The following is a 12,312-nucleotide window of genomic DNA, read 5'->3' on the forward strand; positions in this document are numbered from 1 at the left end:
AAGGCTTCTACATAGGGATGGAGTGGATTTGATGACAGCTGGGGGAACTGCCTTTGCTATATCCCTTGCCCTTGCTCTACCTCGGTCCCCCACATTTCTCTTACCACTTCACCCATTTCTTGACTCTGTGACTTATTGCACACTACTGTCTAATTTCTGGCAAATTGCCACAGAATGAAAGAAAAAACTCTCGGACTAAGAACCAGGAGACCTCTCAACTCATCATTCAGTAATATGGTCATCATTCAGTAATACACATCTTTATTCTTAGAACTTATGTTTACATATCTGTAAAATAGAATAATTTCCACCCACCTCTGCCTTGCCAGACCGTGTTCTCCTCGACGGGAATGCGACGGTCATTCAGTAAATGGATAAAGGAGAGCTTAGTAACCAGAAGTGTCTTACAGTTGGGAGGGCTTATTATAGAAACACCTGTTTATACGACATGGACCTGTAATTGTGAGTTCTTCAGAGGATCAAAAGAGAAAAGTCCGTGCTCTCTTACTTTAAAATCAGTAATTGTAAAATGCAGCTGAATTGTTAATGGTACATCAACTGTCATCCTTATTTATGCAAATGTATACAAGCATATTGTTTGGATTCCTCCAGCCGTGGCTCTGCAGAGACAAGGAATGGAGCCTTCCCCATTTTGTGTAATTATGCAGAATGCTGAGCAGCTGCCACAAAGGCCAAGTGTCGTCCCACAGTCGCACTCAAGTCCTAGAGCTCCCTTTTACTCGTCCTTCAGACATTATTACACCGTGTTTGTCTGGAACCTAGGTACATTTGTAGAGCCCTCAAAATTTTGTATTTTACATACTTATAATAAACTCAGAAAACTTTTTTTTTTCCCTCTCTCTCTCCTCTAACATAAATATGTTATGCAGGGAGGAGAGAGACAGGCACAAAATAATGTCTTTTGTTTGAAGATTGTGAAAGGGAAGCATTTCTCACCATGGGTTAGAAATAGGCTCAAGCCCAATCTTCATTCTGTGGTCACAGTAATTACTCATTGCCAATGCTGTATAGTCTATAAAGTTCTTCCTCCCCTTCTCCTTTCCAGTTCTCTCCATAACCTGACAAGGTAGGTTGGATTATTATCCCCAAGTGTCTACTACACTATGAGCTTCACACACATGGGACTAGTTTTTGCCAGTTTCTCTACCTGTATCATCCAACTCAAGTAAGTGTATATGTGTTCAGTTTATATAGTTTTATAGTGAGAAAAAAAATGCAAGGGTGTTTCGTGGCCTACACAGGACCCATGGTTTCTAATATATTCTAGAGGGAGCCTTAAACTTCGATCTTCTGATGCTATATCCTGTTGCAATTATAGTAGATAGCACCAGTTCTATACTCAGAACAAAAGTGACGAACAGCCCTTGAGTAGGGAATGTCGTATGTAATAACATGCCTAGTATAACAAACCAATCCCAGTAAGTTTTCAAATCGAAATTATGCTAAATGGAATTGTTTGTTTTCCTTTGTCTCCCAGGAGACGTATCAAAAGTCAACAGGGCTCCAGGCTTCTCCTGTGTAGAGAGGCTATGGGTAACCCCAGGGGTTCTCTCATGGCCCATGAACTTCTGTGCTGAGAAAGCAGGGTTCCATGTTGGGGCCTCTGCATGACAGCAGGCTATGCTGATAAATTCCCCCATTTGACTGCGTATCCCAAATGGCCCAGGAAGCTGCCCATGAAGATGCTCAGCTGGTTTGAAATTGGCACCTTCATGTCTTTTGTAAGCCTGTGGGTCTTCACAGGGTTCTTCTCCCTCATTGATTTCCAAGCTTGTTTGACTTGTAGGGCAAGACTGGGTAAAGGGATGGAGAAAAAATAATAGGGAGGCCAAAATAAGATGCAATTATTTTCTCCCTCACAAAAGAGATTCTTTAGGAGGATGTTCAACTCTATACTCTATACATTCAGGAAAAATATGATTTGATGATTGTCCTGCAATCCTTCCCTAGTTAAAAAAAAAAAAAAAAAAAAGTTCTCGGATAGAAACACAAATAACTTCTTGTCATAGGTCCTAGAGGAATATTTTTACAAGTGTATAGCTCAAGGACACGTTTTAATCTGAGACCTGTTGGATATGACTAGTCCTGCTTCTCTAATGTCACATGCTCACCGTCATTCTCATGTTTGTGTTCCTAGGACCTCGATGCAGTCTCAGTCTACATACGGTAACAGCTCCCCACCTCTGAACAAAATGAACAGCATGAACAAGCTGCCTTCCGTGAGCCAGCTTATCAACCCTCAGCAGCGCAACGCCCTCACCCCTACAACCATCCCTGATGGCATGGGAGCCAACAGTAAGAGTTTCTCCCTTTAGCTGCACCTTAGGGGTCAATGGGGTTAGTTTAGGGGAAGACTCTACTCTAGGATGGGGGAGAGGCTTGCTCCTAAACTAAGGAGAGGCACAGCAGGACAGAACACATCACAGTTTCATGGCTTGAGTTTCTTACAGTGAACTTTTTGTCACTTTGGAAGTGTATAGTTCATTACAAAGCACAGTGGTAATGATACAAGAGGTTGTTCCTTCAGTAGAGTAAAGGACCTCTGTGATAACAATCCACTTCCTGTCAACCTGGTTGGGGCCCACCTCCTACCTCCTTTGAGAAAGCAAAAAGGAGATCTATCCACCATGTGAGAAGTAACATGGTGTGATAGACTTAAATTCCAGAGAAATAGATTGTGGCGTCTGGACTCCATAGCAGTATTAGCTGTGCAACTGTGGGCAAGCACCTCTCCGGTCTAAAATGCTGTTTCCATTCATAAAATTATCACTCTGTACATTTAACCTCTTATGATTCTGTGCCCCGATGACCTTGGCCTTCTCAGCTTGTCTACTTCATCTTCTGTACAGTCATTGAGGAATTGGCATAGATAAGGGAGTCTCCCATTTACTTATTCATGCAAAGACTAAGTCTAATTGTAAGAGGTAACATGAGAATCAGGCGTCCAAATGGATGATGATTGCTATATAGCATTGCTGTAAATAGAATTATTCACTAGAACTAAATCCAGCGGAGTGAGTTCCCAAACTAGAGAACACCAGAAGGAGGATAAAATGGAGAAGGATGTCTCCTACCCTCAGGGATGCAGAAGCCCAAACACTGCATTTGTATCCTGCAATGCCCCTCAGACAACAATGCCTCCATCTTGTCCTTTGAAATCCTTTATTATTCTGATCAAGCCTTTCAATGTGCTTTTCAGTATTGCCTTAAAGAGACTAGGGTTTTTTGTTGTTTTTTTTTGTTTTGTTTTGTTTCCATTTTGTTTTGTTTTAAGAAGTTAAGGGAAGCTAGGATTGTGACTCTCTATGATCTGATGGCAAACATTCAGATTTAAATGAGATAGAGTGTATGAGGTATTGTTGCCTGGTCTGGCAACAAATACTTTAGAGCCAGATTGATCTCTCACTTAGGATGCATTCATCCTAAGGCTCAAATCCTCACCCCTTGATAGGTCTGCTGCTTTGACAGTAAAAGGAAAAAGCACCGTGTATATTTTTACCTCATTTTCTTCCTTGTGATATTGTAGAGTCCTTTTGTTCCTTCAGGTTTATAAAAGTTATAGTTTGCCTACTTTTTCTCATTTATACTTCACACTTTTTCTTTAATGTCATTGACAAAGTCAGAGGAAAAACTGATGAGGTATGATAAGCCCATGCTCCTTAGCTGCCCAGTTAGTGGCAGAGGCCTCTCCTTTTTGGTATATTTTATTCAATAATAAAAAAAAAAAGAAAACCAAATTGCATTAATCTTTTTGTAGATATGTTCCTTTGTTCTTTTTTTGACCTGAAGACAAAATTTGCTTCATAAATATTATCAGTATTAACCTTTTCTTCTCTATAGGTGAATGTTTCCAGTTTGTAATTGAGTTTAAAAAAGAGAAAACAAAACAATTGGGGTTGCTGGTATCTCTGAATTCAATCCAGAAATGGACCCTAAGAAAGAGCTGGAATCTTTAATTTCATCCTTCCTTATTAGGCTTATGGCTCCCAAATATTGCAGTAAATCCTCCTATCCCTAGACAAATATTCCAGAGGTCACTGTCTCATTCACAGTTCTCTGCATTTGTTCACTGCTCATCAGTTTACTGAGCATGTGATTGAAGCCAGGCACTGTGCTAGGGTTTGTGGGGATTGAGATATGTACAGGGTCTACTCCAAGCTTGAGGCATTAGCCTAATGAGAGAGACAGAAGTATAACCCACGAAAGACAGATGCAAAGAGGAATATGTTAGCATCAGGAGTAATGAGCATTTAGAGCATTAGAAGTAGGGAAAGAAGTGGGGGGAGATGATTCTATGGGAACATGTGAAGGTCGAAAAGCGTGCATCTAGTTCGGAGTTTGGTGACTGTTCTGTTCTGTTGGATGATATGTAGGGTGCCCGAAGGGGTGCAGTGAGAGAGAGAAGGCTGGCTAGGAAGGCTGGTGAATTCAGCCCTAGGTAACATTAAACCAGGCAAGATGGACCACTGGGAAGCAGGTACTGATGACGGCAGTAACCCTCTCTGTTCCTCCTGCTTCTGTTCAGTTCCTATGATGGGCACCCACATGCCAATGGCTGGAGACATGAATGGACTCAGCCCCACCCAGGCCCTCCCTCCCCCACTCTCCATGCCATCCACCTCCCACTGCACTCCCCCACCTCCGTACCCCACAGATTGCAGCCTTGTCAGGTGAGTCCACAGCATGTGCCCCTGGGGGCCTGTCCTAAGCAACTCTGGGTGGCGGAGGGTGGACAGTCTCAGAGTTCATGACACAGCTGGTAGAAAAAAAAAGGGAAGGAAGCAGCCCTTCCTCTGGTGGCAGTTCAACACTGTTACCTCTGATCTGTGGAGTGGTCAGCAGTGTTGCATCAAGGAAAAGCATAATGATCTGCATGGGAAAAAGTGAAAATGTGAGTTGATAGGCATATCATTTTTCATGCCTGTTTCCCCCCATCTTCACTTACACCCCCCCAAACTTTTACACGGTCAGTTGGGGCCTTCAAATTGGTGCTCAGGGCTGGGGTTCCCAGAAGGGCAGTAAACTTGCTATCTCGCTCCCTTTCCCGTTCTCCAGGACTCATAGCTCTCAGCCACCATGGCCTCGTTATGTCAGAGGGGGATGTGCATTAAAAAGTTTGAATGTATGCAAAAACGACAGAGACTTGCAAGAACTCGATGGTCACTGCTGCTTTGCCATAGGCAGAGAACGCACGTTCTAGGCAAGAGCACACAGATAACCAGAAGAAAGCAAAGCATAAAGCCTCAAAGGCAAGAGTGGGTGCCACGTCTCCTGCCTAGCACGCATTGCCTGCCCCTGCTTCATGTGCAGAATGATCCTCTCATTTGGCTGCTGGAATAATGGGCGTTGGTCCCCCTGTGACTGATGCAACAGTACCAAACAGCGTCAGCCAGACGGATGGCAAAGTGCACAGCTTGTGCCACCCAACCTGTGGTTCGGTGATGGTGGCCTCACCCATCTGAGGCCAGCACACCAAAGGAGGGGTCTGTATTCTGAGCAGGACATAAATGAGAAAGCAGTAATGACATCAGGGTATAGTGGCCTCCAGTTTTTCTTAGCCACATGCATTGTTCTCAGAAACCCACTGGTACAAAGCAATTCTAGCAGAGATGCTCTCTCAGAAGCGAAGAGGCAGGAGGCAAGAGCGCTGGGAACCTGACCCCTGGACCCCTTCCTTTCACCCCCTGCAATGGCTCCTAAGGCACTTACCCATGTAGAGTGCCAAGAATTCCACCAATGACTGCTCTGCAGGAATCCTCCGAGTTGATTTTAATTTCTATAGACCTAAAGTTCAAGTCACTACCTATCCCCAAACCTCAAATCCAAGGCCCACACGGATTGATTTCATCTCCCCCTAGTCTCTCCTGTAGGGCATCCCAGGGCAAAATGTTGGGTTTTCCTTTACCTCGCCAATGCAGTTGGGGTGAACTTTCTTTTTCTGTTTCCTCCTTCCTCTTCCCTCCTCCCTCTGCAGTTTCTTAGCGAGGTTGGGCTGTTCATCATGTCTGGACTATTTCACGACCCAGGGGCTGACCACCATCTATCAGATTGAGCATTACTCCATGGATGTAAGTAACTGTTAGACATTTCGCTTGAGTTTTATTTCTTCCTTTCTTCCCTCTGGTGACATCCACCTGGTAGTTCAGTTCCCCCTGGTTTTAGCACTGGTTTTTAGCATGCCCTCAGTCCTCAATTTCAGTGGAAAGCATTACCAGATTAGAAAGACTCCCAGGTCTCCGCCTACATACCTGAGAAGGATAGCAATCAGTCTTCCTCAGCTCATCAGCTCAGCCAACAGTTGTCTGTTGCACACAAATTCTCTTTAGAGTGGGAAAGAGGAGATCTAATTCCTGCCTCCATGAAATTTACAATCTCTGAAGAACTCCAAGAATTTTCTAGATGTTCTCATTAATCAGTATGAGACTCCAAAGAAACTAGCAGGAAGCAGGTGATATTATTCTCACTTTAAAACATGGAGAGGAGACAGTACAATCATTTGCATCATGAGATGATGACAGAACCAGGAATAGAGCCCTGAGATGGAAGCTTCTGGTCTTTAACTCTATTTACTGGCTTCTTCTACCTTTCCTTAAAGTCAGACTTTAAGGAGGAGTCAGCTGTTTCTCTGTTAGAACTATGTGTTCATTCGTTTTCAATTCTATCAGAATAAGGTCAAGCCATCCCTGATCACTGGCAAAAATCACTGATCATGGTTCAGGTCCCATCCATACTTTTTATAAGAATGAGAACCTGGGGTTATCACTTTGCCTTTCTGAGCCTCAGTTTATCAAATGGGGTTCAAAAGCCCTTCCTTCTGGCTTTGATGTCCCTTGTCTTTTGGAGCAAGCTGGAGAGAAGGGGACTTTTTCTTCCTTCCTACATTGCTTCTTTAACTGCTCACATGGGAGCTTGTGTTGTTCTGGTTTGCAGCAATCTGATTCTCCTCCTAGGCTGCCCTTCATGCTGCTCTCTTTGGGGTTTACTGTCCTCTTTTCCAGCTTCCAGAGGGCCTTTTGAACTGGTGGAAGAAGATACTGTCTGCCTCTGCTGCTGCTTCTCTAGTTGGGATCTCTTCTTTCCCCTCCTTGAGCACCGATGCTAGAGATGCCCCTGCAGCATGAGAATCCCCCAGCCCTATGATGATGAGACTATGCCTTACCGCCCTTCGGCCCACCCCTCGTCCCCGCCCCATAAATCACCCTGGCTGCTATTCTCTGATGGAATGAATTAAGTGGAAACTGTAATGCAAGCTTTAGGAGTAAGTTTTGACAAGTTTCATGTCATTTTACAATAACGTCCATCCGTTGAGGGAAAGAGAGCTGCCCTGTGCTTGACAGCCCTATGTGATAAAAACAGGGAATATGTCCTTTCTTACATTGTAAAAATGATGCCTTCTACTTGCTGACTGTCCCCACTGGGGAGTGTGTCAGGAGGCTCCTCCCTGCATCCCTCTCATCTGCATCTGTAGATGTCCTCCACAAGTCTTTCTCTGCTGCTATTGGCTAGGTTTCACGTCAATGTCTGGGGCCCAGCTTCCTCACCTGTCAGTTCTGAGTTCTGATCTCTCCAGAGAATCACACAGCTTGATGGGGGATAGTGTACAGCGTTCTGGACTTACTGAGAATTTCTGAAGCATAAAGACTTACACTTCCTTATTTATGTGTGGGTTGCCTTTTTATAATGGATCCTTCTGCTAGACTGGGAAATCGGAGGACCCATACTGCAGGTGTCCAAAAGGGGAAGTAACTGGGAGGCTCTCTGAGTTCTGCAACCTCTCCTCAGCTTCTCCCATCTCATAACTGGAAATAGAAACCTTTTCCAGCTCGTCTCTCAACCCCTGTCTGAGTTGCTTGGAATCTCTTCCTGGAAAAAGAATATGGTTCATTTGGGAAGTTGTCCTGAGTATCCCCTCTAAGATGCCAGGATGGGTTCATAAAAATTTAATATAGTAATAATGCAAATGGTTAAGCTTTAGGTAGTGTGCTTCATAACTTCCAAAATACTTTCACATCCATATTTACACCTGAACCAATACTGTGTGTTGACCTAAAATAGGAATTCTGTGCCATTTTACTAAGGAAGAACCTGAGGTGAATAGGGGAAAAGTGACTTGAGGAAGGTCTAGAGCCAGTCAGTGACAGTATAAGAACCTCTGTCAAGAGCTTCGTACTCCAAGCACAGTGTTCTTTCTACCCACCACACTGTTCCATAAAAGAGTACACCATCACTGAAGCCAGTTAATGAAGGGATAGGGTGATAAGTGTGAGAGATGTCACTGCAGTTAGTTAAGAAAGAGCATGCTCGTGATGCCTTCCACTCACATTCATAGAACATGGACACATATTCTGCATTTGGATACCCTGATTTATCCAAACACCAAGTGACCTTCTGGCCATTAGGGCAGTTTTAGGTTCAGAGGCTGTCCTGAGTCCCCAGTTCATTTACTTAATTGGGTAACTTTAGATTTGCCAACCTCTCTGACCTTCTGCTTTTCGACCTATAAAACAGGTATAAGAGTACCTACCACTAATCTGAGCATTAAATGAGATCATGAATGTAAAATAATTAGTTCAGTGCCTGGCATGTAGAAAGTGTTCGTTACCTGTTAGCAATCTTTTCTTCTCATCAACTCACTTGAGCAGTAGTGATGATCCATTAATCTCTCTCTTCTAGGGATGAGAGCCAGGTAGATTTAAGAGTTGGAAGGTACCTTTATCTTCTGTTTTTGTTGCAGGATATTTGCCGTCTGATCTAACTAGTATCCCTCTTTTACCAGCAAAGAAACTGAGACCAGGAGAGAATAAGTGAAGTGTTATCCACAAGCAGAAATGGCACCTCAAGGCTGTACCTTTTGCTTAGTTACATATAATGCCAAAGGTTATCTGAGAACTAATCCTATTTTGTAGAGAGCAGTAAATTCACATGGGTTAAATCAGAACACTGGGAATGACAAAATGATGTGGACTAAATGTCAATTTGTCTCTTTGTCCTAATTCTCCCTGATACCCTTCCTTATTTCGTAGGATTTGGCAAGTCTAAAAATCCCTGAACAGTTCCGACATGCCATCTGGAAGGGCATCCTGGACCACCGGCAGCTCCACGACTTCTCCTCCCCTCCCCACCTCCTGCGGACCCCGAGTGGTGCCTCTACCGTCAGCGTGGGCTCCAGTGAGACCCGGGGCGAGCGCGTTATTGACGCTGTGCGCTTCACCCTGCGCCAGACCATCTCCTTCCCACCCCGTGACGAGTGGAATGACTTCAACTTTGACATGGATGCTCGTCGCAACAAACAACAGCGCATCAAAGAGGAGGGGGAGTGAGCACTACCATATGAACTCCTCCCATGCTCTCCCTGTCTGTCTGTCTGCCTGCCTCCCTACAAGGCACTAGTGCTTGACCTTCAACGTGTCCTCCCTAGCTCCTCTCCTTCCTCTTCTCAGTTTGGCTTCTCAAGGGAAGAAGAAGTAAGAGGTTATCTTTGATCCAATGTCCTACCTGGCACCTGATTCTGATTCTGATTCTGGCTTTAAGCCTTCAAATCTATTGCTTGCAGAACTGAAGTTATCGTGGCTAGGTGGAAGTGAGCAAAAGAGCAGTGGGTATCTCCTTAAGCTGCAAAGATTTCTCATTGACTTTTATAAAGCATTTTCACCCTTATAGTCTAAGACTATATATATAAATATATAAATATACAGTATATATTTTTGGGTGGGGGGCATGGAGTATTGTTTAAATGTAATTTAAAGGAAAGGAAATTGAGTTGCACTTATCAGCTTATTTTTTTAATTTACTGGTTCGGAGGGCTTATCTATGCCCCTCTTTCAAGGGGTATCATGTATGGTAATAGGTATCAAGACATTGATAGCACATATGAATGACAGAAATGTCCTTTCAGTTCTTCTGATGTGAAGCAATTGCCACATCAAAGCTTTGGATGGATCCAGTTGTTTTTACCATTGCATAATGTGTGTATGAGAAAGTCTTCTTATGTACATGGTTCTCTGTGTTGGTGCACCTTATGTCGCTGACATTGCTACTAGTGGTGGCTGTTCACTCTGGGGTTATTTAGTCCAGTTAGAAGAAAAAGCCCATGTTCTCACTATCACACCCTAGAAGAAAGGAAATATCCTCTCTTACTTTGGGTTGGGTGTGGAGAATGTGGGTCATGGCTAAAATTCTTAAAAGTTCCCTGGCAGCTAGTTCAAAAACATCAGGTATCATGTTATCTGGGTATATTAACAACCCCCTTTCATTCATCTAATACCAGATGCCTTATCTTTTGGTTTGTATTTGGAAAATATTTGTGGCTCAGTTTCAATCCTGGACTTAGTCAATGATACATTTGCTTGTTAGAACTGAAATTGTAGTGTCTATTCAGAATATCCAGGAAAAACAGGAATCATACACAAATAGCGAATCTCCATTAAGCAGTGAGAGACATTAGGGAGTCATGAATTGAAATTCTTAAAAGAGCTTTTGAAACATAGCTAATATTATTTGGTGCATGTTTCTTCTGAAAACTCTTCTATTGTATAAAATTCTGCATGTAGAGGCTGGTTTATCATTTTCTCTTCAAATTTTAAAACAGGAGTAGTGATCTGGAAAATCTAAAATGATGAGATCAGTGTTCCTGTGGCATCAGTTGGATCGCCCTATCACTTTTCATTCTTGATCAATAGGAGTTTGACTTTGTTGGAAAATAACTGTGAGAATTCAATTTCCCGTCCATCTCTCTCCCGGACTGTCACAGACATAAAATGTCCCCACAGATCAGGGGATAAGCCAGTGGAGGTGTTGTTGGAACCACATAAACAGATGGTTGTCTTCAGACTTTGGGAAAATGTGTAAATGATAATATTCCTGTAGATCTTTCAGAAAGATGCTTTTTCTTCCAAACTCTAAAACAAATATTTTGTACATAGGCTAATGAGCTCTAAAATCCTTCTGTGCATCCTGATAAAGAGCTGTGATTGCACATAAGCTTCAACTGTCGTTTTAAAGTGCAAAAGAACTAATGTTGCTCAAAGTATAATGTGTGAGTTTCACCAGGAAAGTGTATATGTGTTTTGTGTGTGAAATTGCATACTTTGTCTCTCAATTTTTATTGTCTTCTTGGGCTAGCAGGTTTTCCAGAACCACAGTTGAAACTTTATTTTTTATTATTATTATTGTTTTTATATTTTCATGGAAACATCATTTAGTAAGACTACAATGTCAAACAAGGAAAACAAAAATACCATTACTGTAAGATAGGGGGAAGGGAATGTTGTTTTTTATTATTATTTTTATTTTGTACGTTCAAGAAAGTGAGTCCTTGATTTCAAAGTTTTATTGTGCTTAAATGGTAAAGGGCAAACTGTTAATTTGTGCAGTAAGTATGCAGCTTGGCTTGGAAAACCTACCGAGGGGAAGAGTAAAAGAGGTACATTGGCAATGCTCAGAGGGCAGATAGCTTCCCCCACTGTCCTGAGTGTCTGAACGGAACCTAGGACCTCCTCTGAGCTATTTCGGCACTGTTCAGGTAGCATCAGGGACTCAGAAATTCCTGTACTGTATTGTACGTGTTTGGCACTAGCCAAGGCTAGGCACAATGGCTGGCCTCATGTCTTGGTGGCAGCTAGGATAAAGGGTGAATGAGTATTCAGGACTGACAAGTGGGATTGGACTTAGTGGAGATCTTGGCAGAGTGGGAGGTGTTCAGCTCAATGCAGTCTGCTGAAGAGTGGATGGGTTTTTGTTTGGAAGTGATGAGAAGCAGAACTTTCTTCATTAAATCCATTTGTCTTTTGTTTTCTTGATATCCTCTTAAAGTACATTATGTGGGATGTTGAATGTTAAAGGTTGAATTTTTTTATTATTTTTATAATTGTACAAAAGTTAAATGTCAAATGTTTTATATGCTTTATTAATGTTTTGAAAGTTTCTTTCTTATAGATGTGATACTTTTTTTTTTTTTTTTTAAATCTTCTGTTGCTTGTCTTTGGTATTTTGTGTAGTGGGCTTTTGGTGAGCCAGAGGCAAATCCCCAAGTCACTTATGTTTGCCAGGACATGCAATAAAATTAAAAAATAAATAAAAATGCATTGAGAAATGGTGTTGATGGGATGTGTGTGTGTGTGTGTGTGTCTGTCTTCTGTCTGTCTATCCATCCATCCGTCCTATTTTTATCATTGAGGAAGAAGAAGAGGCACTGAAAGAAGCATTAGAGTTTCAAATATTGATGTTTCTTATCTCAGACCAAGTGATCATTATTTTCTTATTTTAACCAATCTATAAGGAAGGAAAGACTAG

At 42.5% G+C, this 12,312-nt stretch overlaps 1 protein-coding gene across 5 annotated transcripts in view; it reads left to right on the plus strand.

Moving 5' to 3' along the window:
- The window catches only part of TP63 (tumor protein p63), a 223,116-nt gene extending 211,004 nt beyond the window's left edge, over window positions 1–12,112 (plus strand). For 4 of the 5 annotated variants that reach the window (XM_004745249.3, XM_004745250.3, XM_004745252.3 and 1 more), the window contains 4 exons: window positions 2,159–2,316; window positions 4,547–4,691; window positions 5,996–6,089; window positions 9,045–12,112. In XM_004745249.3, the coding sequence (XP_004745306.3) occupies window positions 2,159–2,316; window positions 4,547–4,691; window positions 5,996–6,089; window positions 9,045–9,341 (694 nt within the window). In that variant the 3' untranslated portion in view covers window positions 9,342–12,112. The remainder of the gene's footprint in view (window positions 1–2,158; window positions 2,317–4,546; window positions 4,692–5,995; window positions 6,090–9,044) is intronic. The other variant, XM_045088723.1, reaches the window with a different exon arrangement.
- The last annotated feature ends 200 nt before the right edge of the window (window positions 12,113–12,312 follow it).

This window comes from Mustela putorius, unplaced genomic scaffold (assembly GCF_011764305.1).
Source record: "Mustela putorius furo isolate JIRA1106 unplaced genomic scaffold, ASM1176430v1.1 tig00003834_pilon_pilon_pilon, whole genome shotgun sequence".
Lineage (NCBI taxonomy): Eukaryota > Metazoa > Chordata > Mammalia > Carnivora > Mustelidae > Mustela > Mustela putorius.